The sequence below is a fragment of the Periophthalmus magnuspinnatus genome, chromosome 13, assembly GCF_009829125.3.
Source record: "Periophthalmus magnuspinnatus isolate fPerMag1 chromosome 13, fPerMag1.2.pri, whole genome shotgun sequence".
Lineage (NCBI taxonomy): Eukaryota > Metazoa > Chordata > Actinopteri > Gobiiformes > Gobiidae > Periophthalmus > Periophthalmus magnuspinnatus.
The window spans coordinates 2,469,598-2,495,828 of NC_047138.1; the positions used below are offsets into that span (position 1 = coordinate 2,469,598).

At 39.8% G+C, this 26,231-nt stretch overlaps 1 protein-coding gene across 9 annotated transcripts in view; it reads right to left on the reverse strand.

The window, feature by feature from the left end:
• Positions 1 to 456: 456 nt before the first annotated feature.
• Positions 457 to 26,231, reverse strand: part of LOC117380277 (ubiquitin carboxyl-terminal hydrolase 2-like) — a 41,142-nt gene continuing 15,367 nt past the window's right edge. For 4 of the 9 annotated variants that reach the window (XM_055225994.1, XM_055225993.1, XM_033977057.2 and 1 more), the window contains exons 4-14: positions 8,401 to 8,451; positions 6,563 to 6,686; positions 6,231 to 6,342; positions 6,047 to 6,157; positions 5,272 to 5,336; positions 3,636 to 3,739; positions 2,859 to 2,939; positions 2,177 to 2,255; positions 1,957 to 2,061; positions 1,741 to 1,861; positions 457 to 1,397 (exon numbers count right to left, since the gene is read on the reverse strand). In XM_055225994.1, the coding sequence (XP_055081969.1) occupies positions 1,313 to 1,397; positions 1,741 to 1,861; positions 1,957 to 2,061; positions 2,177 to 2,255; positions 2,859 to 2,939; positions 3,636 to 3,739; positions 5,272 to 5,336; positions 6,047 to 6,157; positions 6,231 to 6,342; positions 6,563 to 6,686; positions 8,401 to 8,451 (1,038 nt within the window). In that variant the 3' untranslated portion in view covers positions 457 to 1,312. Of the gene's footprint in view, positions 1,398 to 1,740; positions 1,862 to 1,956; positions 2,062 to 2,176; positions 2,256 to 2,858; positions 2,940 to 3,635; positions 3,740 to 5,271; positions 5,337 to 6,046; positions 6,158 to 6,230; positions 6,343 to 6,562; positions 6,687 to 8,400; positions 8,452 to 20,184; positions 20,683 to 26,231 lie in introns of those variants that run through there. The other 5 variants (XM_055225996.1, XM_033977058.2, XM_055225995.1 and 2 more) reach the window with 3 other exon arrangements.

A 26,231-nucleotide genomic window follows, 5' to 3' on the forward strand; every position in this document is an offset into this window, starting at 1 on the left:
CCAAAGAAAAATGCAGCTAGATTTAATCACACATTTCTTCTTTCTTTGCATTTGTTTTTTTCTGTATCAGTGCTGGTGTAATATTTTTGTGATACACTGTATTGCAAACCTGCTGTATGACCACTTGTGGGCGCTGCAGAGCTATTTAAATTAGCAAGTCTAAATTTCTTTGGTTAGACAAAATGTTACAGTAATGTTCCTGTTGTATTTGTGCCATTACATGCTCTGTAACATGTGATCGAGTCTGGATCAGATTATTACTTAGTTTAGCATCGTAGTTTCATCAATTTGAAAATAAACCTTGAAAATTAATCTTAAATTTGTTCCTTTTAAAGCATAGCTGCTCCAAAGTACCCCAGTATGTTCCTTTTGAGTACAAATGATGATACAGTTACTCATAAACTGATCTGACGTCTTTTTCAAAACATTAAACACAATAAAAAGACCAGAAAAGAGTAAAAGTAAAACCACTGTTGACTTTATTCATATATATTTATATTTATATATCCATGTGTTTGACGGCCACTGTTTAAAAAGTGTGTCACGTTATCACTTCGAAGCATAAATAATATTTTTGTCTCTCTTGAAACCTGGTAAAGAACCAACTGAAAACAGTTACGGGTCATTTCAGCACCATTGAATAGTACATTCTCTATATTGCATCAGGATATAAAAATATACAGATATCATGTGTTTTTTTTTGTCGTCTTAAAACATTCGTTCGTGTTGTTCAATGGCATGAGACGAGGAAGAAAAGGCCTCACACACAAAATGAGGCGTTGTATATTGTTAATCCTAATAGCGTCCATTCATTCGTTCACAGCACTTTAAAAACGTCAGTAGCAGTCACACGTGAAGGGAACTCGATACGATACAGAGGCCGGAGTGTGTTACTGTCATCCAAAAAGATAATAATGAAGTGAATAAGCTCAAATATACCCCGCCCTCCACAAAAAAAACAACATAACAAAAAATCAAAAGTTTAAAAAGTCCAAAAAATGCAACAAATCAGTTTTAATGATCGAGGCAAACCAGAAGCAAAGAAGGCGTCGTCAGGAGGAGTTTGCAGTGCATAGAGAGGGACTGGAGATGGATGCGATTATTGCCCTGTGTCTTGTCCACGCACACTCGACTACACCCATTCAGATTACAGCACACTCGTCCCAGAGACACACATACAAACAGGGAGAGGAGCGGGAGATCGCCCCCTGGTGTGTGCCTTCATGTGTGCGCTTTGTTGAAACAAATGTTCCAGTCCGTTAAGGGGTCTCTCTCCCTCGGCGTCAGAGCGGAGCCTGTCCCCGCCGCAGCCTCACATCCGCGAAGACGACGTCAGCTCGTAGAACAGGACGTAGGCGTCGCTGCTGCGCACTTGGCTGGAGGACATTGGCGTTACTCTGCGAACAGAACGTGGACATTTAGGACGGGGAAATATCGATAAAAACGTCGCTTAGTTGTCCAGGTGTGACCCATAGCAAAAGAAAAACTAAATTCTGTCAACTGAATAAACGTTTTTTTTAAATTATCCCAATGACATTCTAGTTTTGATAGATCTTGTCCTATTTTTATTCAACTCCAGGTGTTTTAAAAGGCAGATCGACACCATAACTCGCCAACTTAAACATCATATTGTGAAACATTTCAGGCAAAGCAATAACATCTCTGTGGAAATGTCTGACTCAGAAAAGTAAGTATAAAGGAACATTGTTTTGTACATTTCTCTGCCTCGTTAGAATGTACCTGGAGTCGTTGAAGGTGTACCACTCTCCCGAGTTGGGGTTGCGACAGTAGGCTGTGTAGTGACCACCCATAGTGGTGCCTGAGTGGTTGGACACTGCATACAAGTTGTACACTGCATTGACTGAAAAACAAAAAAAAACACATAATTACAGCTGATGCGTTGAGCGACTGCTACACTTTTTAGGAGCAAATGTGTTGTTTTTCATTTTCACTTACTGCTGTTGTCAGAAGAAAACTCCCGGAGGTCCAGGTCTTTCATGGGAAAATTTACAAAAGTTGACAGTTTGCTGGTTCTTCGCGCTTCGGAAAAACGCTTTAGGTCTGAACAGGGTTAGAGTTAAAGGAAAAGCGATAGATCTGAGTATAAAGAACATTGTAAATAAGTGATGTGTCTATTGTTTAAAGCAGAGTCGATTCAAAGTAAAAAAAAGGATACGAAGAACTAAAATCTTGGGGAACTTCTGAATCGTGAACTTCTTTGTGCATCTCCTTCTAGTTTTACACCTGTAACACGTCTGTGAATGGAAAAAGGAAACTGGTTAGAGTATTTCAGAAGTGTAAAAGCTGCTAAATGTACGAGTTTACGCTTCCTGTTTTTTGGCAAGACTGTGGGAACTTTTGCCTGTTCAAAAGATATAATATTTTGCCTTTATTTGTCAGTTACTGTGGCAACTGTGCTCATTTTTCATTACTCAAACCAATAGATACATCAGATTTGAAAACCATTTGATTATAACGATCAGATAAAACATGAAAACTGAACCCAGATATTATTTAGAAAGGAAAAATGTAGTTGGAAACAGTTGGAAAATTAGAAATACTATAATCCAAAGCTGAATTATAATCAGTACAACCTCACGTTATGTCAACTGAGCACTTAGCAATTAATTATGGTTGTTTTCACTTAAGAACTATTAACTTACATGTAATATTGATGAGTATAATCGCTGCTACTTGGACAAACATCGATCCACAAGGAGACGTGGACACAGAACCTCACACATTACAACACAGCTATAGTTCTAATACTAAAAAAATGTTTAAAAGTAATAAAATAATCCTACTCTACCCACATCTTGCTTTAGTTTGTTGATCAAAGTCTTATTTTTGGCACGTACCGGCTTCTCGTCTCCATCCAGAACGTCTTCTTTGGTGAAGAGCCTCATACAGTCCATGAGGCTGACCTCGCCGTAGCCCTTCTGAGCGGAAACAGACACGCAGCGACATTAGCACGCACACGACGGGACATTTACAACACAAAAATACACAAGAATACACAACAAGGAACAGAGAAGCACAGAGAGACACGGGCGAAACAGAGAACTCATGTTAGGAGCAGAAACAGAAAGTGAAAAATCAAAGTTTGAAATGTGTCAGTATGAAATAAAAGGAAAGAAATTGAATAAAATATGTTGTAAATCGAAGAGACAGATTTAAATAAAGGCAGAAATCTAGTTTTTCTCAAAGGTTCACTGTGTAACTTTTCTGATTGTTTCCAAGGAGACGCTATTGCTTTGCCAGGAATGTTCCACAAAATTGCATTAAATCTATATGCAGACAGATGTGTCAGATCTGTGGAGAAACGATCCCGCTGACAGAGTAAGAGCATGATAACATCTCCATGGAGACACCAGCAGGGGGCCTTTCTCAAGAAAAGTTACATGGAGCAATTTTAACTCGGGATCTACATTTAAAGAATAAACTAAGACAAATTACACATTAAGGTTTAAATTTGTCAGAGGATAAATAAATCTACTACTTTGTATGATACAGTGAAACCCACAAATACAACAGACTGGAAGTCACAGTCCAGCAGTTACATTGATCTAAAGTGTGTGTTTGTGTGGGGTGTGTGTGTGTGTGCAGGGGTGCGTCTGCGTGTGTGTGAGTCTAACCTTGGCGATGGGTAGAGACAGGTCCCAGAAGGGGTCAAACACAGTGGAGCAGAACCCACAGTGGCTGCAGGTCAGAGAGCTCTTCAGCTGACCCACAAACAGGTCTGAAACACAAATCATCTTATTTAACACATGTTTACAGACTGTATTATATATTTTAAACATATTTACACCTGCATTTTACATGTCAATAGATACTAAGAATGCATGTTATGTTTAGGCTTAGATACTTGGGTAATGTGGCTAAAATACTTAAATTCTACATTGTGATTACATTGAGTTGAACAAAATGTAAAGTCTTTTTTGTGTAAACTTCATGTTGTAGAACAAATCGTAGTAGCCTGAGAGATGAAGAGAAGAGGCAGTTTATTTAGCATCAGTACAGGACCCAGCACCAGAGACACGAGCCCTAGAGACAGTGCGATAATGTGGTCCATTCTCTTCTAGTGAATGGACCATATCATCACACGACTGTGCTTCCGTTATGGAAGTAATTTACCAGTGATGACGCAGTCAGAGATAACAAGGACCGAGCTGCCTGTGAGTGTCCTCAGTAGGCCACACAAATGGAATTTCACACGAGTCTATTAGAGCTTTTTCCCTTGTAGTGAGCAGGAACACCAGATGTCCTTCCTGTTGCACCCCTCTGTTTATTTAGGCTTAAATGGGACACAGATTCTGCCCTGTTCAAGTGTTTTTGCATTGTGGCTTATAAAATGTGTGACCCAACGTATCATTTTTAAAAGTTAGCCACAAACCATGACCTATTTCTGTACGTAACACGGTCGTGTTGCTGCCTGTTGCAACTGGCAGTTTTCAGATTGTAGAATGTGATTATGTCAGACACAGATGTGGAGCAGGAGCCTGTTTTTCTTCTACCAACGATTCAACCTTTTCATGGGAAATGATCAGAAGTAGGGTAAGGTGAGGTGATGTAATCGGACTTCAAGTCCTCTGAATGACACTCATCCTTCAGCACAATGAGGAAACCTGTCAGGAGTCAGGAGGTTTTAAATTCTGAAGCCCTCTGAGCGCTCTCGTCTCACAGCAGTAAGGTTTTGGGTTTAACTCTGCACTTTGCTCCTGATGTCTCATTGAGTTTCCTCTGGGAACTTCAGTTTCCCTCATCAACCAAAAACATGCACAATAGGTCAAATCCTCCAGTTAAGAAAGTCCTGACCAAGACAAGCTCCAGATCTGTAGAAGGTCAAAGCAGCACTGAAGGATGAGTCAAATCCAGAGGAGAAGTGTGATAAAGTGGACCGTGATATTTCTATTGAAAACATCACCAAAGAGAGATGTAGATAATCCCAGACAGAAAGTTTGTAATGAACCATGTCATAATTTACATGTGCTGAAATAAATAACTTATTCACTATAATATCTATAATGATATAAACTATTTAACACCGCAAATGTACAACAAAAAGTCCCCACAAGTGCAATGAAAAGGCACACACAACAACCAACGTTTATCATTTAGTAATTATAGTAATTATGGTGACAGGTCTATTTAGAATTCGCTGATTGCCGTCACTTCAATAACCATAATAAGGCAATAAAATGTCATGACAACATCTGAGTCAGGGCCTTGGTCTTGTGTCTGTGAGGTTGTCGTATGTTTGAAATTACTTACCAACTATTTTGCTGTCTTCTCTTTCCAAGTATTTGCTCCACATCTTTTTGCCCTTCTCCTCATCCCTAAAATAGAACACAACACAATAGATATTATGTTAATATCATGTTTATACGGTGGAAACCAGGCTAAATGCGCATTGCTAAATTCCCAATCATGAAAAGTGGGTGATGGCGTCGTCTGGAGGCTATTTAGAGACCTGACCTACTTCATGCGCAAATCTGGGTGAACTGAAAGTAGCACGTTTTGTACAGGAAAAACTGGGCTACACATAATGAATCGGATTTACATAAAATATTACAGTATATAGAGAGAATTCAGATTTGACCTAGAAATATTTGAGGTTAGTGATACAGGTTACCTAACGCTGCCACGGGGTTTAAAATATTACCGTATATCTAAGAAACAGAGGACACATATAAACTGTGACTCTCTAGAACTTTCAATGAGTAAGATGAAAAAAGTTCTTCCATTTCCTTTTCAAACGTGCTGAAATGTATTGATGCATTTCTTACTGACTGTCTGTGTTTGATTATGATTGATTACGCCTTTCAAACAAGTGTTACTTGTTTGAAATAAACCAAATCACCACACCAGTGTTTGATCAATCACAATTTTCTTTTCAATTTAACGTTATCTTATTAATATTAATGTCCTGAATGTTCCCGGTTAAAAAGAACAAGCAGAAATGACAGAATCTCCATCTCCATTAGACTTTATGGGTTTATAATAAGTGGAATTGTCTCTATTTCGGGTGCGTTGGTGTTAAACTTACGGGAGATGGTCAAAGTCCTCGACTGTGCCCCTCGGCCGGACCGTGACCCTGTTGACCTCATTGTGCAGACCGTCCAATAGGAACCGCAGGAACTCCTGAGCATCCTGTTGGCTGTATATCACACACACGGTTCAGAAATATAGCGATTATAAGTTATTATGTAAAATAACTAGATGGGACTTACTTGTAACCCACAAATCTGGGTGCGTATCTCTGAATCTGTGTTTTGAATTCAGAGGGGCTGACTGCCTCGCTGCTGGTTGAGGACCACATCGTCTGTATCAACTTGGCAAATTCTACAAAAAACAGAAAACAACAATCTGTGTCATGTATTTGAAAATAAATAGAAAATACAGATGTATGACAATGCAAGTCTTTATTTCCTTTCCTAACTGTAGCAGACAAACAAACAAACAGACTGGACTTTGAACTATTTGAACCCTGTGAGCACATGCTGTCCCCTTTCTGAACGTCTCATCCCTCCCCGGTGCGCCCCCTCCTTTTGGTGTCCCGTACCTTCCATGAGGGCGGTGTTGGTGCGGCTGTTGTTGTTAAGGTCTCTGCGGTGACTGTTGTGCAGGCAGTAGTCTCGGAGGCTGTGTGTGTTACTGAGACACTGCAGGATACTGTTCATGAAGCACTGCAAAACACAACAAATCAGACTCAGAGATGGATAGATCTACAATAATACGTCCTCATGTTGGTGCTCACTGTTTCACGTTTGCTGCCACTGAACTCTTTAGATCTTTCTCAAACAGATCATTGAAAGCCAGGATCACAAGGTTAATAATTAATTCAAAGAGACTGAGTTCGCTTTCGCACTGCCACTAGTTTGGTTTGGTAAAAGAGCGAACGCCACAGTCACATTCTGGGCCACAGTAAACGTCCGGTTCGTCTCAGAGTAGCTCCAGTCCGCTGTGACAGTAAAAGTGCTTGGAATTGAGCAAAAAGCGTTGAGATCACGTCTATTTGAAGCTGCTGTTTGACACTTTCATCTGACGAGGGAATTTGGATCGAGTAATATCAGCGACAGTCTCCTCCTGCCTCTGTCGGTCAAAAAGCTTTTCCTCCTCTACCACCAGCGTAGCCCGTCCTCAGTGTATTTAGCCACAGGTGAAAGAAAACACCACCATGCATCGGGAAAGCAAATGCATGCATGCGTGTGGATTCACTTGAAGCGCATTGTCACAGAGTAAAGTTTGGCGATCAGCTGATGGACTCTCGCGTGGCTCATGGTGTTCAGGGTGAATGATGCGGTGTGTGTGAACGCGGCTGACCCAAAAGAAAAGTAAACAGAACTAAACCTAGTGCCACTGGGGTCACTCCACAGAGCCACTGACACGTGTGAAAACCACAGTAAAGTAAAATTATTGTGCACTATGTAACTTTTCTGGTGAAATATACCACACCTGCCTGTTTTCAATAGAGATAAAGTCAAGTAACCCGTCAGATCTGTGGAGAAATGAGCCTGTTCAGTAATATTGCGTGTTTTTCAAGGGATTTTTCACCTTTTCGAACAAATTGTGTAAGACTGTTGGTTTGTACAGTAGATTAGCTCGAGGGTAAACGAGACCTCAGTCACACAGGGTTTGAAAAGCCTCAGTGTGACCGGCCGATAACCACATGAACACAACACGCTTGAGAACACAAACAGCGCCGTGCAGGTACGATACGGAACTTTCCTGCTGGAGGGTCCACCGTCTCTGTGGAGTTGTTATTTATTGCTTTGCCTGGAATATTCCACAGTACGGTATTAAGCTTGTTTATATCCAGGGAGACAAGCAGGAGATGGTAACAATGCGCGATTTTAAGGTCACTCAGATAAAGTCATAAGATGCGTTTACTGCCATGTGGACAATGTAAAGTCAAGTAAAAACGATGGAGCCTAGAATGTGACAGAACCTCCTGAAAAGTTACACAGTGCACTTTTAGAAAGATAAAGAAAGATAAAATATAAAGATAGATGAACATGCATAGAAACGACGTCATTTAAGCGGAGAAAACTGAGCTGAATTTGAACGACCCACTGTGTTTATAAACATGTGCATCACGTGTGGACTCGGGGCAGACGGGACACGTGCCGTTTGGGACAGATCAAACCGGTCGCACACAGACCCCCTACCCTCCCTCCCTCTCTCTACTGTTCAGAGGCCTGTGATTAGGTTACTGTGCACATTATCACACATGCACTGTTTATTTTCAGAGTGGCGTGCTGCCTGTTGCCTGGCAAACCACCTACGGCTGAACAGAGACGTTTAATAAACAGATTTATACACTACTGTTGATTAACCGTAAATTAATGCATTTTTTCTTAGTGGTAAGTCTATATCTCCTGTTTGTTTTGCTGTACTCACCGTGTTTCCAAGGTTTTTGAGTCCAACCAGGCCCTGGGCACTCTTTGAATTCTGGAAAAAACAAAAAAAACAAGATTAAAATATTGAATAACACAGTACACATTCAGTTTCAGTGCATTAAACAGGCAGCTTTATAAAGGACTACAAAAAACAAAAACAAAAAACAAGCAAAAGACATACATATTTCAAATCAATGTAACTTTACACTATTCAGACTTTCCTGACGGCAGAGCACAATGTCTGTTTTCATTATAATGTTATTCTCCTGCTTCATATTGTCCTTTGAAACGTCGTCTTGAAAGCTGAAGTGACGGAGCTGTCAGGGAACTGTCAGCGACACTAGAAAGACACGGCTTTGTGAGACGCTGGGTTTGATGTGCTTCGTGTGAGGTAATGCTAAAATACTGACTGAAACACAAGCTAAGACTTTATATTTTATACTTGAATATTTGAATTTCCCCAGAATGGATGTGGTAAATCGAGATAAATGATGTCAAGTAATAAAATAATAACAGCTCAAAGCAATGTCTTCAAACGCAACAGTAGAATAATATGGTAAATATGGTATGTTTGATTCTTTTATAGCCCTCATAGTACTCATTGAGTCAAATAGTAATAGTATACTACTACTCATATGCAGTATTTCATTAGGAACATTATACCACATGTCGAATTACTTGAAAAGCTTTTATTTTTAAGTAATAATTCACTTTTAAGGAGATGCACTGTCCATTCACTTTGGAGGAAGAAATGATCTATTCTGTCTTGTTTATGTTCATGAAATATAATTTGGAAAAGTCTTTTTTATTTGTGTTTGAACAGAAAAAGAAGAAATACATTGTGATTGACTAATGAGTAAAAAAATATTTGAATAGAATGTTTGTAATATTGTCCATCCCCACTGTTTTGCAGCTTATCAGACTTTTACCGTCAGTCAGCCACAAACTCAAACTTTCACATCTAAACCGCTTCTTTCTTTATCTGTATTTAAACTATTGACACCGCTCTCTATGTAATCCTTATGTTCTCTCTCCACGGACTGCTCCGGACATACAAATCTTTTTCCTTGCGTCTTTAGAGAGAAACTTGTTTTGGTTATCCGAGTTCAGTTCCTCTCCTGGCGCTAAATCTCGATGGCAACCGCTCACACAACACAACTCCTACTTAATTTGACTTGTTCGGTTTAATTATTACATTAGTAAGAGACAGATGGCATCCCGAAAGCTTAAAATTCATAAATTGGCATGAAATATTCCAACCCTTATGTCATGCTGCTGCAGTTAGCTGGTATTACATAAGTTGGTTATATAATTGAGCATTGAGAGATAAACAAAGAAAGAAGGGGCGGAGGAGGACCAAGTACCTTTGACTCAGCAGTAAAAGACTGTGTAATAAAAAATACTGACCACTGTAGATCTACTCCTGTACTGAGAAAGCCTCTAAACATTCTGCAGATGTATAATAATAGTAATAATGGGATTTTCTGTCACATTTAGGCCTGGAACGTTTATTTGTACAGCACAAAAAGTCATTCAAAGTGCACAAAGTAATTCAAAATGCATTTATGACTTCTAAATATAAACTTTCCATCCACTTAACAGTAATATTTACCTATTATTGATACTATTTCGGTACGATTTTGTGTTAGTCTGATTACTTTGTAGCCAATAATGTTATAGTTTTCCAAATATGTTAGATAAACCCTTTCGTAATGTATTTAATGCTTTGTTTTTCACCAAACTTTCTTATCCTTTCCTGTAACCACGTGGCTACTGTTTCTTCATCTTTACTGATATAATTTTGAAGAAACAACACTTTTAATAGCATAAAACGTCTGGTTAGTACGCAGTAGACGGAGCAGACACAGCCGTAGAGTAACCTGAGCTTGTTTTCTGTTTGCAGAGGGCAGAACTGAGCAGCGGTCACCTGATCACACCAACAGTTGAAACCCATCTGACCCGGCGCTCCCGCAGTCTGAGCTAATGCAAGTCAGCCATGTTTGATTAGCACAGGAAACCAATACAGCCTCACACACAATCAACAGAGCGTAATTAATACATCATAATTACGGGGCGGGCGATATCTGCTTTGTCACTTTTAATATTGTAGTCTGTGCAAAGTTTGTTTTTGCTTTACAGGCACATTAAATTATGACTAAGAGGATTGATTAATTGCATATTTTACTGCTGGGCTGTATTATGAATGGACAGAGCTAGTAGATTTTGTGAATTCACGTAACAAATCTATGCCTGGTATTTCTTTCTTGGGGCTTTTAGATTCAAACACAAATGCTTCTTATTGAATCTCAGACATTCAGCGTGATCCTCGGGACCCTCTGACTGTCCACATGATCAGCTGCACATTTTATGAGGAGCGTGATCTTGGAGTTTAACTAATTATCAAACAGGGAGAGATGTTTGTATTTAAACTGTCCATAGGCAAAGAGAAGAAAGGGACAAGAAAGAGATGTAAAATGTTGGTGCAAACCCAGACAGTTGTTCCTGTGTCATGGTTCAACATCAGATTAAGAGGAGGAACTAAACTGCGTCAGTGCATCTTCATAAACATTACAATAATCAAAATAAATATGTGCATTTGTCTTCTTCAGGTTAACTCAGTGTAGTATTGCAGTTGTACTAATAGTATCATGATTTCATCTATCAAAATACCTACATTATACTACAATCTGTCTGGACTAAAGCATCAAATGACAGGAAAACGTCGCCTTTCTAATGTCAATCTAAATCCAGCTTTCAGTAAATTCCTTAGTGGTGAGCATTAGACACATAACTTAACACAGATGCCCTGCCGTGCTCTAGATTCACAACACACTGCCTCCCTGTGACACGAGGCAGACCACGCTCCCCTCTGAAAATGGTTTCATAATCTCAACACAAGTGCTCAAAAGTACATCGTTTGACATCTCTGCTGAGTAATGCCACGTTCCAAACCCCCAAAAATAGCAGCTTCTCTTTTAATATCGCCTGCTTCTTCTCATTGTCCATGTGCGATTGGATGAAGCGGAGGCCGGCCCCCCGACACGTCACTACGGAGGGGAGTGCGTCCGGCTCTGTTTCTGTAGCAACGTGTTTCTGGATGTTTTTTTTTTTTTTGACCTTAGAGCCAGAGGACACACTGACATCAGTGTGACAATTTGAGTCGAGTTGGTGTGAAGGATTGGCAGCTGCGGCTAACACAGGAACGTGAAGCGCATAATATTCAACACACTAGTTAAACATTTACTGGATTTACATATTTATTTTCTATGCAAAGTAGTTACAATAAGAGAAGACGAAAGGCCACATTTGAGAATTCCTACATAGAAGTCCGATAGAAAAAAGCAAAAACAATGCATTTAATAATAACTACAGATATGTGTGAAATTTACAGTTGAAAACACTAATATACACACTTATATAATTTTGCACTACATAAATAAGCATATGATGACTGCATTTCCTGTTTCTAAATTTGCACAAATCCATCATTAGTCACTGATCCTGTCCAATCCACTGCTTATTATTATTATTGTTATTGTTATTGTTATTATTATTATTATTATTATTATTATGAGCAGGTCTGATGTCCTGAAGCGGCGTGACAGACATTTATAAAGCACATGTGTGAGAGCCCGGGCTGCTGCATGACTAATGACGGCTAATACTGTTATGTAAATTTGATATGATTCTCGTGCAGTGTGTCTCTGTGAAAGACGAGCAAGAACCGGCTGTTGAAACCCAGTGAACTGTATTATAAAGTAGAGCTGTAGGTAGAGCTGGGCCATATGGGAAAAGAATGTATCACTTTTCAATAAATCACTTCATTTTTTTCTTCATATTGAACGAACTCCGAACTCCGAAAACAAAATAAAAATGTCACTTAGTATTGATTTCATGGACATAAAAGCACAGACTTTTAATCACTGCCATTAAACGCAAAAAATAATACAATTTCTTCCATCAAAGTCTGAAATCTGCCCCAAACCAGATGCTTTTACTGACAGACGAGTGGCTAAAGACTAGAAAAGAGAAGAAAGAAGAAGGCGCTGGGTGAGTTAGACGGACATTTAAGAGTGAATTATGAATTTAATCTGCCTTTTTACACACAACTATGCAATTTAGTACTTTTACAAATACAGTTTAGTAGTACTTTTCTTGTCCTGAGACCTTCCTCTAACTCCTCAATGTCTCATTTAGTCGATGCACAAATCTTTAGTTGACTACAGATCTATTAAAACATAAGAAGGACCATGTTCACTCACGATGAAGTTTGAAGAGCAGAAGAAAGTTAGGTACATTAACCAACCCTAAAGCAAAGTCTCAACTTATTTAAGAAGTGGTCTTATAATAGTGCTCTTCAAATCGTTTATAGACACGGAGTTAAAGTCGGGAATAACTGCTCTAATTCCTTCTCCCAGTTTTGTTGAAGTTTAGTCGGATCTGCCAGCTTCACGTCGGGCTGAAGGGGTTTTTGCAGAGCTCTAGGAATTCCTTTTGTGGATAATTTTTGTGGATTCTGGCAGAGGAATAATCTGTTTGTCCGCGATGGCATTTTATTTAAACAGGGATGGAAAAAACTGTCATTTGATTGTGAGCACGTTATTATTACATTAAAAAACACAAAAAAACAAGTTGAATGAAGAAACTTTGTGGGATATGAGTCACATTTATAAAACATTACTGAGTTTTTGGCTCAGATATTGGTCAATGGTTAAAACAATCAATGAATGTATATCATAAAGGCGATTCACTGGTTGCTGTTGATGCGTAAAGTCTCATAATATTTAGTTTATACGATGGTTCTGCAAAATATTTAGCAGTCCGGTGCACACTGTACAACAACAGCTCGTTGGGTAACTATGGATAAATACTCTATTCATAAGTGTCTAGCTGTGGACCACTTAAGAAACACAACCCTCTGAGGTCTTAAACCATCCGGTCAAGGGAGGCCACTTAAACAGCTTTCCCACTGCTGCTGGTTGGACTGGCGCTAAACTTCCGAAAGCTTGGAATTAGACACAGCAGAAAATGCCCCTTTTGGCACAGGTCCAGCACAGTGTAAATAAAGTCTGTCAGTCCGCTGGGTTCAATTAAGTGGGAGATGTGTGGGTTTGTGGGCCAGAGGGGAGCGGATTGGGACTCGGACTGTGGGTCAAAGCAGGTGAGTAGGAAGCCAGTGGTATAATCCTCAAGACTAAACAGGAAGACAAACAATGAAAGCACTGTGCCAGGTGACTGTCCATGGTTCATGGCTGTGTCCACATTCCACATTTAGTTTTTTTTACTTTCAGAAGTCATTGAAATAAGTCATTCAGAGACAAATCTTTACATGTTTTTGTCCTTCTTTGAGTTAATCATCATTTAGAAGAACCTTATCTATGGTTTAGTCTCATTTAAAGTCACTCTAACTGCAATTTAGACCCGATATAGTCCAGGTTTAGATCTGGTTCTACTTGGAAAGCCAAAGTGAAAAGTTTAAGAACCACTGGAATACTACAGATGCTACAGGTCCAGCTCTGCAAAAAATGTATTTATGTTTAAATTGAATTAAGTTCACGGTAAAAGTTTGAGAATTTTGAAGCCAGTGTTCAAACTCTCAGCTTTCTTACGTTCAAATGGCTAAACCAGATGCTGCACAGTTGCCTGGAGTTGCTGGGCCTTGTGCCAATCTCAGCGTTTTTGAATGTCTTTCTCCGCTCTTCACCCCCTTTCACACCAGACAAATCCAGTCAAATGAATCCTGCAGCTACACTAAGGTCAAATGTTACTGCAATGGAAGGACTGTCACGTTTGTCATCTATGGTAACTACACTCACCTAAAGGATTATTAGGAACACCTGTTCAATTTCTCCTTAATGCAATTATCTAATCAACCAATCACATGGCAGTTGCTTCAGTGCATTTAGGGGAGTGGTCCTGGTCAAGACAATCTCCTGAACTCCAAACTGAATGTCAGAATGGGAAAGAAAGGTGATTTGAGCGTGGCATGTTTGTTGGTGCCAGACGGTCGGTCTGAGTATTTCACAATCTGCTCAGTTACTGGGATTTTCACGCACAACCATTTCTAGGGTTTACAAAGAATGGTGTGAAAAGGGAAAAGCATCCAGTATGCGGCAGTCCTGTGGGCGAAAATGCCTTGTTGATGCTAGAGGTCAGAGGAGAATGGGCCGAGTGATTCAAGCTGATAGAAGAGCAACGTTGACTGAAATAACCACTCGTTACAACCGAGGAATGCTGCAAAGCATTTGTGAAGCCACAACATGCACAACCTTGAGGCGGATGGGCTACAACAGCAGAAATGTTGAAATGTTAAATGCCACGGGCGACCTGAACATTGTTTCTGACCATGTTCATCCCTTCATGACCACCATGTACCCATCCTCTGATGGCTACTTTCAGCAGGATAATGCACCATGTCATAAAGCTTGAATCATTTCAAATTGGTTTCTTGAACATGACAATGAGTTCACTGTACTACAATGGCCCCCACAGTCACCAGATCTCACCCCGATAGAGCATCTTTGGGATGTGGTGGAACGAGAGCTTCGTGCCCTGGATGTGCATCCCACAAATCTCCATCAACTGCAAGATGCTCCTCTCAATATGGGCCAACATTTCTAAAGAATGTATCAGCACCTTGTTGAATCAATGCCACGTAGAATTAAGGCAGTTCTGAAGGTGAAAGGTCAAACACCATATTAGTATGGTGTTCCTAATAATCCTTCAGGTGAGTGCATATCATCCTGCAGTTTATGCCCATATCAAAGGACACATGTCTGGTCTAGTCCTGCTTCGCTCCGTCATTCAGAATTTGGCTCTCTGTGACGATGCTAGTTAAACATTACTTCCTGTCTGCGTGTTGCTCCTGCACCTGATAACCTTTGGCAAACAGCTGAGGGATTAAAGCGCCGCATGCGTTTGTGTTGACATCAAACACAATCTGGAGAATCTGACTGGACACGCTTAGACTGCGAGACATTCACATCAGATAAAACTCAGGGTGACAATATGGAGAACGTGACGTCTGGAGGCATTTTATATCAAAGATTAGGTTACAACCAAAACAACAACAGCAACATCCCTTTAAAATCACGGAGATGCAACAAGTAAACTGGTCACAATTAAGGATGATATTGACAAAAATGAATATTTCAATGTGGCTTGTAAATGGTCTTGGCTGAGGCTGAAGTCTAGCACAAAATATGAATGGACTGCTATGATATAAAACTTATTTTTGCTGCCATTTTTTATAGAAGAAGTGGAGTATTAACCACTTCGATACCTCCCGTGTCTAATAACATTCTGATTTCTCATATTATACTCGTAGACAAGCTCTGAATTTAGTGAAATGTTCTGATTTAAATGTTGAAACCAGCTCGCAGGTCACGTGACTGTCAAATCTAACCAAACCAAAGCAGTGCCCACATATTGGCAGCATAGTAGTAACCTAGCAATTATGCAGACAGTGAGAAAATAACAAGTTCACTGAGATCACAGATGAAATCGCCTAATGAAATCCCAACAGGAGCTTAGGCCTAAAGTACAGCCCAGGGGAATAATTATACAGTGAAATCTGCAGTATAAGGGAACAGTATGGAGCGATAGAGACTGAGCATTTGGTGTCTTTGCATAATAATTAAACCGAGTTAAATCTGAAAAAATATTATGCTAATTGTATATTTAGAGCTGAATTGACATACATATTTTAACATGAGCTCGTATTTATATCAGCTGTTCATGTTTCTGTATGAAATGCACTGTATAAAACTATTGAAGAGATAAGATTTGTCATTATCTGTTTGCCATGTGCACGATTTGTACGGCTATAAAGGACTGTGCAATTATTCAGACATTTTCTTATTGTTGATGTTAATGATATGCTCAGCTCTTTTTAATCAAGAGGTCTAGAGCCAGTACTTTGTCAGTAAAAGCAGGTGGTTTGGAGCACAGACTTTGGAGAATGAGTTATTTCTTTTTTCTTTAACAATGTATTTTATTTGTTTTTAAAAGAATAAAATAAATGTAATCGAAAATTGTGATGAATCAATATGATACGTCGTCATATCGTTACTGCAAACTTAAGAAAAAGGACAAAAATCTGTATCTGTAATCATTTTTAGGTTTTTAGTGCAGAAAAAAGAGAGTAGCTCAGCGGTTAAAACTGTTCAGTGAGGTATAACGTCCAGATTGTAATTACGTTGTTCCTCACAGTGGATCCTACATCAGCAGCACGTCCTCGTCTTAAAGCTGAATGTGCGCCAACGTAAAGCGCTCTTCTTCACACTGGAGCAGCGGGCGGCCCGGGTGCACCTGGCAGCGCCCCACGCCATATGAGAGCGCAGAGGCAGCACAGTCTGTTCTGACCTGAGTTTGGACATCATAAACAAGCTCCCTCTTCTTCCCATGTGACAGCTCCTCTTTGACTCACACACACGATGAAACTATGTGCAGAAAGTGATTCAATCGGTTTATTTTAGCCATAGGAGCGCGAGGGGGGCATCGCTTAGACCTAATTACTATACAATAAGTTTACGTTACATATATGATAGACATTTTCAGGCTCAATAATTAGTTTTTCTCAATAAGTGGGATTCGTTGTTACTGAATCATAGCTGCTGAACTAATTTTTTGTGATATGTTTCAAAAAGGTTATCTGGGATTATCCTGCTTTAGAGTTATAGTGTCACTGACATCATGTAGTTTTAACCATCACTAATCATGATCTTTTTCTGTAGTTTTTTAATATATCCCACTTCAAAACATCTGTATATTGAGGTAATCTTGATGTATACTTTTAATATGAGACATGTTTGGAGCTCTAAACGTAGAGCGCATTAAGAGAGCAGCAGGCCCCATTGCTTTTTTCCTTCAGGGTTATCTCGTCCACAGTGCGAGTATAAAGCAGAGCATTCTTATACTGTCTTATGTAACGGCCGATCGTCTTAACAGTGGCATGCAGGTCTCTACAGTGAAAAGACTCAGAGGAGGAGGAGAAGTGTGCTTTAGATCAGCCCTGTGTTTGCTCCAGTGAAGGCTGAGAAATGTGTGAGAGAGCAGCTTTACAGATACTCTCAGGAAACAATAAGATTTGAGCAGTAGAGAAGTGAATAAATAAAGTGTATGACTCACTAGAGATCCAAAATAACTACAAAGTGTTTCATTTCTGCTTTTTTTTGGAACATTAAGAATAGTTTTTTGGGGAAAACCCTGCTTTAGGGTTACGGTGTCACTGGCGTAAATTAGTTTCAGTATTATCGTTTATTGTTGTTATAATAGATTAGCTTTTACTTTTCTTTATTAAAAACAAATAAAATGGCTTTCAAATGTAATTTTCTGAACATAAACAATACATTATTCCTCTAAAGTCTAAGCTCTAGACTAACAGAGGACTGGCTGTAGACCGCTTGATTAAAAAAACAAGCATCACTGACGATTAGAATGGGCTCAATCTCAATTCTTATTAAAATTTTAATTTACGATTAACATTTTAAAAAGCATCTGTCAAGGCCTTGCAACATCTATGCCTCAAACTTGGTCAGGTAATTACATTTCACATCCTGTGCGACTCTTACCCTTCATTGCATCATAGAGATTAACAATTAACCTCACATATGCGCTCGTCGTACAGATAATGCATGAACCTGGACAGACACACGGTGAAGACGCTAAAGGCCACGCAAAAACGTTTGGCTCTTTGAAATATGATACAAAACACACTGAAAAGCAAAATCAAGCCATTCAACAACCAAGTAGAATCTGAAAATGAACTTTACGTCCAAATAACAATGAGATAAAAGAGTAAAGTTTGTGATGTCCAGTTGATTTTTTATATTTCCATGTCAGGTCCTTGTCAGTCTGTTACCTGATCATATATGTTTTTACCATTAGCAGAGAAAAGCAGCTTGGACTATTCACTGGCATCACAAAAACACACTTTGTAGCCCATATCATAAACATTTTTAAAAGTAACTATACTGGACTACATAAAGATTAAATATGAATTAAATAAAGACAATATTATACACGTAGACTCTATGGGAAACACAGATATTCTAAATCTCCTTTAGTTTGTCTTAACAGGGATAGTCCTTGTTACATTTGACTATTAAATACAGCGTGAGTTTCCATTGTGTGCAGCCCTACCACACACCGTCTAAATTTGTTTATGACCACACCAGGAGCTCGGTCAGATTTGCCCTTTGACCTCACAGCTGTGGACGCTGCTGTGCTCTCTAGTCTCTCTCTTCATTTCTGGGAACAGGTTGACGCTCCGCATTATAAATCTAAAAAGGTAAAAGAGCGCTGATCATGAGCAGAGGAAAAAAAAAAGCAGTGTCCCAGGAGGAGCAGGTGGACGATGGTGACAACAAAAACAACATCGGGCCAAGCTGTTGACTCTGGCCAAGTGTTTTCTAATGTGATTTTATTACATAACCGAGCGGGCACATGGCAGCTCCAATACATGTGGTGGCAGCAAAATAAACACAACACAACCAGAGTTCAATTCAAAGTCAAAGCTCTACTTCTGCCTTTTATACACATTAACACAGTGATATGCCTGATAAGAAAGTTTACAGTTAACTAAACTGTACAGCGTCTGGTGAGTTTAACACGAGCACCATATACACACAGTGGAAGTACAACTACTTTAGCTCTAAATTATGATTCATGGGCTTCAGCTTCATGTATGTGGCATTTTGTTAATTTGTTAATTAAATTGTTAATTGCTCTACGTTTTCACCGTTCTGAAATCCATTGATGATCCATTTGACAGCTATTCGACAAAAATGGCACTGGAGATTTGTAACAGGAATAATACAAAAACACACAACTGTAATAAAATAAAGGAGTTTCTTGCACCGCTTTGAAAATCTGGCTCCAGTTTACTTTCTATATTTAGTTTGGCTATTACAGATAAGATTTAATTACAGTTTGGCTAATTACTACTGCGAACAACTGATACTAATATACAAGTAGTGCAGTTTTCTTTTCAACGAGACGGTTTTGCATATTGATATTTCTGTACTACACTCTCCCCAATCGGTCTACACCTTTGTGACCCATGTGGAAAACTCTAAAAGCCATGTACAGGTCAAAGCATAAAAGCGCCTGTATGGAAAGGACATGCTTTATGTCTCCTTTGTGAGCGCCTACGTTGATGTATGAGGGCAGTGTAGTAAGAGTAGCTTTAGTGCAAGGGGGGATTATGGGGTGGTTATATAAGCTGTGACCTGCCAATGAAGGCCTACTGATCCTGGCACAGAGCAGTACAGCAGCTTAACACAGCAGCAGCTTACCTCCACAATGACTCACCTTCAACATTCACATCATACACTAAATATATGTCACCTCAACTGTCCCGGGAAAGAGCTAAACAGAGGCAAAAAAAATCAACAAATCTGCAAATAATTCAACTATTTACATGCGAGACAATATAGTAATTAGTGAATAGAGTAATAACCAGCTGCAGCCTATGGAAACTTGTTATAACTTTGACATTTTGTGCGTTTAAATCTGAGTCTTTGTTCACACTGAGGCTGCCATGAGTGCGTACCTATGCCTCTTTGATGACATAACAGCAGAGACAAAGCACGCACCAATTACAGTAGGGCTGCGCACAGAATACACTGAATTATTATGCCCCATTTCATGTGCAAAGAGGCGCATACAAGCACGAACACGCTCCTCTGTGAAGCGCGTTTGGTGCTATGTGAGTGGAAGGATGTATTTGTGAATGGAGCGGGGCTGGATTTGGAGAAGATGGAGCCGGTGGTGCGTGTCTTACCTTGGCTTGGTTAATGAGAAGCCCTACGAAAGTTGACACCAGCACTGAGCCGGACATGCTGCCTTTCCTCCGCATCTCCTGTTTGATGAAGGGGAAGGCGGCTGCGGGGGGGTCCTCTGGTACTGTCACGGTGTAGGTCTGTCGCATGGTGGGCATGCTGCTGGAGGAGCGAGGGACCGGCTGCCGGCGAGAGCGTGTGCGCGTAAAAAGACCGCTTCTCCAGGTTTACCGTGTTGAAAATGTGGACACAAGTGGCTCACAGCGCGACAAGGAAAGATGTCATTCATTCACGAAGAGGTAAAGACTTTGAATTACAACGATTCAAAACAACAGCAGCGACTTTCCCTTTAAAATCTCCTGTGCGTAAAGCGCCAAGATCCAGAAATTACGCGCGGGTGAGGAGACGGACTGGCTGTCAAAAGACTGGGAGGTTATGGTTTTATTGCTGTGTCCAGGCTCTGGAGCAGGTCTGTGCGCGGTGAGCACTCTGTCCCGCTGCACACGGCTGTCGCTCCGCCTCTTTTGGCTCATAGTCGATCTCAAACCTACGTCAGCGCCGCCCCCAGCTCCAGCCGCGAGCTCCTGCGTCACAGCGGATCTTTTCTCCGCGCTTCTGCCTCAATCTGAAGGACTATTACCAAGGAGACCATTCACTCATCCGTTACCTACCCAGCTATTAGGGGCTTTATATAAATCACGGTATAATAGACATTACGATGCGCATGTGACCAGAAAAAAAAAAAAAAAACGCCATGGGATGCGTTCCATTAGCACAGAACAGCTAAGAATAACCAAACCATGCCATTATCTGATGGTGCTGCTGCTGGTTACATAAGTCTGAGCTGAAAGACATGGCACTGAAGGATAAAACCATGTACTACAGCAGGACTAGTGCACCACCAACCTAATAAGTAACAAGTATTCAAGCTATTTCACTGTTTATAATTGCTTTAAACCAGAGCTAAAGCGTGTAAAATGACATAATAAGACTGACTAACTAGCCTTAAATGGGATGAGGGGAAAAACAAATCCTGCATTTGATGAAACGATGACTAACAGGTTGTAAATCACTGAAATATTTTTGAACAGATGGGCGACCAGCATCTTTCCTTCTGTATAAAATATTGTAATTAGTTTAAAAATAAAACTTGCAATGTTGCACTTGTATGAGGCGCGTGGAGTGAGACAAATTTCCTTAGCATCAATCTCATGGCCCAGAGAGATGTGTACACAACAGTACATTCCTTCACCAGGCTGAGCACATATTCAATCCATCTTTTGTATATTTACACAACACAGGGTCTGTATTGAGCGCATATAGCTTTAGTAGTATGGGAAAAGTATAGAAGTACAAGTATACGTGACCAAAGAAGAACTAGTGAACTGTATTTACTGTCAAATATAAAAACAGATCCACTAAACCAATATTTTGTGCGTTCTAGCATGTCAGAGTTTATGGCATTTCTGAACTAAATGTAAACCACAGAGAGAGACCGTACCTGACAGAAAGGCTGAGTCAAAACAAACATCCTCTGCATGTTGTGAAAAAAGTGAAAAGTCATCATGGACTAATTGACTGTTTCAGAACATCCTATACATCATCAACATGTTTTAATCTGTGGTCGTTAGCATTTACCGTGACACAAATGACATATATAATAATGTAATGTAGAGTTTAAAGTGATCACATAAGCTTCTCGTGCTGCCGCGTTTATGTTTAACTAGAGAAAAGGTTATGTTTGGTCAACTTTGTGGTCTCTGCGTTTGGTAGTGTGCCACTTCCTGACTTCCTGTCGAAACTTGTGAATTGAACTTTGCTTAATATTTGCTCAAAGAGGAAGTGAGGACTTGATGTATAATTTAAACGTATAAAACACAAATTGGACTTCACATCAACACTTTCTACCTCTAAAGCTCAACTGTACGGGGCTCAATAATGTATTCTATATTTTGCTCATAGTTTTGGAAAGATACTAAGTAGTAAAATGTCCTGCGGTGAGACTGAAACACTTTTCCAATTTAAACATTTTAACTGGAAACACTCACCACAACAGTGTCAGTCAATAGCTGTAATAGAAAAGTGTCTGTTTGTGTTAAAATCAAACACTGAGGACTGGTAAACTTCACTGACCCATAACACATTAGTGGCCCATTACAAAACTATCTGATTGGGACAAAGGATGCTAATGAAGAGACATGATACAACATGAATATAAACACACAGGATTATACCCCAAGGATCATTTCCATCCGTTGTCGACTTGCCATTATTTATAAAGGAGTGAGGTAAGCTTGTACGAGATTGTTTTTCTTTTCTCCGTCTGACCGGGGCACTGAGTCGGAGTGGCCAAAAATATTGTTGACTCAACATAAAGTCTAGACACGGCAAAACTACTTAATAATAATGGCTTACACTTGCCCTTTTTCAAAGCGCTACACTATAGTCATTATTCATTCATTTCCACACTTGGTGATGGTAAGCTAGTACTGTAGCCACAGCTGCCCTGGGGCAGACTGACAGAAGCGAGGCTGCCAATCTGCGCCATCGGCCCCTCCGACCACCACCTATCATTCGCGCACACACCACTTTCATACTAGGCAATGTGGGTGAAGTGTCTTGCCTAAGGACACAACGACAGAACTTGATCCGAGCGGGACTTGATCCTCTGACCTTCGGGTTGGGGGGACCAACACTCTAACCACTGAGCCACTGTGCCCCATACTTGGGGCAGAATCAAGACCGAGCTGATGTGGGCACTGGCAGACGGGCATTACTGTGGCTTTAGTGTAAGCGGCAGGGGCAGGAGATCAACACAACATCTCTGGGAGCATAGAAAAGAATGGAAAAATACAGCGAGGCGAAAGCTCCTTTAAAGTAAGAACTGGACGTAGTGTTGTCAAAACACGACTTTGATACTAAGGAAAAGGTTCAGATTTCAACACTGCAAAGATTTTAAACAGTTTTCCATATGCAGTAGTTATGTGGTCACATACTAGTCCTAATATGGATCAAAATGATTCAGGAAAAGTCCAGTTTTGTACTATTTTTTTTTTTTGCATTTTTCTTCACTACGAATACTTGTGCAAATTCGTATCTCGTTTCAGTTCTAGTTTTATGATTGATCTGTATGTGAGCATTGATTTTTGGACAACCCCAACCAATAATAATATATATATATTTACCACACAATATGTTTGTGTTTTCTGCACAAAGCCTAATATGACATGCAGTAGGAGGTTACAATATGGTCACGGAGTAAATGACAGGAGGCATATTCATGCATTCAAAACAAAACTATGAATAAATGTTTAGCTGACGACATGATAAATAGACGTTGACTGCTTTTGATTAAACAGCGACTAACTGCAGACAAATATAGCAGCCAAGATTTTAACAGATGGTCAATTTACATTTTCAGTTTGTATTTACAGAAAACTACGGCGGGAAAAGAGAAGTGGTTTATACGCGGATATAGAAACTAGTCAATACCAGTGAGAAAGTCATTTGGTTATAATCATTAAGGAGAATTAGTCTGGTACACAAAAACTATGGAAAACAAGTTGATACAAGCAGCTCCAGTCATCATGCCAGCAGCTTGTCTTACTAAGAAACATGGCACGAGATGAACTGAAGCATGAGGCACTGGCAGCTGCTATTTTTGTGTTTACAGGGATGGTGTTTACTTTGCTCCACCAACTCCATTTCTCCGGACCTTTTCGACCTGAATGCTCGGTTTAAACAGCAACACAAAACTGGACAGTGGACACAACAAGGTATTAAAGGTGCTGCTCAAAAGTTATACAACGAGAGTACAGTTTGTGCTGATATGACGACTTTACTCACAACATATTTAAGTCATATTTAAGGGCGGTCAAACTTCAATACCCTGATACTCATTGATACTAAAACCAGTATCAAAATTAGACAATTATTTGAAGTATTGATACTGGAAAAAACACAAAAATATGACAAAATTGGGTCTTGAATAGTTTCAGAGTGGTGTCGATTTGTATCAGAACTAATATGGGACCCCCTGGTAACAGTGAAGAAACTACTGTTAATTTACTTTGGAAATTGTATTCTGCTCTACAAATCATCATTGTGGTATCGAAACTGGTGGTGAGCAAGCCTTTTCCTTAGTAGCAAAAAAGTTAGTACATCTGTTGCTTGACTTATAGCTCAGAGAACAAACCCATACTGAAACAATATTGAAAATCTCTTCCATGTCCCTAACTTGGTCTATAATTTACATCACATAGCAGATTATATAAAAGGATAGATATAATTAATGTGAAAAGTGGGTGTGAAAGTAGTTCCCACTTTATATACTTGACTTGCACTGGTAATTTTCCATATGTTACAAGATGATTTTAATGAGATCTATTGCATATTAATTTCTACTAAACTATTATATCACAAGCTTTATAAAAAAAAATACATTTGGCCACATGAAAAAATGTAATTTCCAAAATAGCAACAGGAAAAGGAACAGGCGTAGTGAAAAAGCTGAATGAGCCTTGAGCCTGTTCCCATGTTACCTTGCCCTCTCTGTAGTGTCCTGAGGGAAGGGGCAGTGGTCTAATTACAGAGGGCTCCAGCTGGAGACGTGCACTAAAACTGTGAGCCCGCTGATAAGTGTTGATTATTTCTGTGAGAAGAACAGAGAAACTAAGTCATGTTGAAGCTTGCCCTTCGCTGATGGCTCCACGAGATGCCCAGTGCTGATTGTTTTGAAATATAATCATGATGCACTGCTGATTTCAGAGTACACAGAAAGGTTTAGGGCAGAGAGGATGTCGTCCTGATGTCGTGTTTCAGACAGATCCAGTTAAAGTGGAGGAAGCATATTTTGCAACTCCTCAACTTGCCACATTTCACTAAATTATGATAATGCATTATTTAGTCTGTCTATGGAAAGTTTCTAGCTCCCAACCGCTTAGTATTTGTTGATTAAAAGCCCTTTTCACCAGCTTCAGCCTTAGTTAGCTTAGCCGACTAGCGTTATGGCTGGACCTCGCTCTGTCCTGCTTAACGTGTCATATGTGGAGTCAGAACCCTGGCTCCTTTATTGACGACAGGGACAGTTGTGTGAAGTGTGATGTACTGGCAGTTTTGTAGGCCAGGCTTACAGAGTTTTTTTTGAGTTTTTTCTTGCCGAGAAGAGGGTCTAAAGACAGGATGTTCTGGGACAGTTATCCATTTTGCTTGTTTTCTGTTGATTAATTTGCTTGTTTCTCTTTCATTGTTTATTTTCTAACTTTCTGTTGGTTAAATCAATTCACATGTTCAGCCCTAAGAGGAAACTGTTGTGATTTTGGGCTGTACAAAAAAAACAACATTGAATTGAACTGTACTGCAGCCATAGTGTCGACTGGAGGAGCTGTGATTACGGCCAGGACATTTCACAGTGTGGTTGACAAACATGCTCAGATACAAACTGATACTAAAACTAATATCGAAATCGATACTGAGAAAATCACATCAACAGGACAAAAGCAGACCTTTCCTGAATAGTTTCTGAATATAAAACCATGTGGTAATATTAAATAAACTACAGTTATTTTGTGTTAAAATAGGAAATAAAATGTTTTTAATAACCTTTGACGTATCAAGAGAGAGAGTACTGAGCCTTTCCCTGATATTTTAGTATCAAAACTATTTCAGAGACATTCATTTTATATTAAGTGAAAGAAATAACTGATTGGAGTTGGGATTAAACCACTGAAAGAACAATTCAGTTACAGTTCTTAATCAAATTTGTAGACAGATTAGAGCGATCAATCCAGATTACACTCACTGTCTACGTCTGGGCTGGACAGGACATTGTACAGGTTGGACAGGAGAGGACATTGTACAGGCTGGACAGGACGTTGTACAGGCTGGACAGGACGTTGTACAGGCTGGACAGGACATTGGACAGGCTGGACAGGACATTGGACAGGCTGGACAGGACGTTGTACAGGCTGGACAGTGCATTGGACAGGCTGGACAGGACATTGGACAAGCTGGACAGGGCATTGGACAGGCTGGACAGGGCATTGGACAG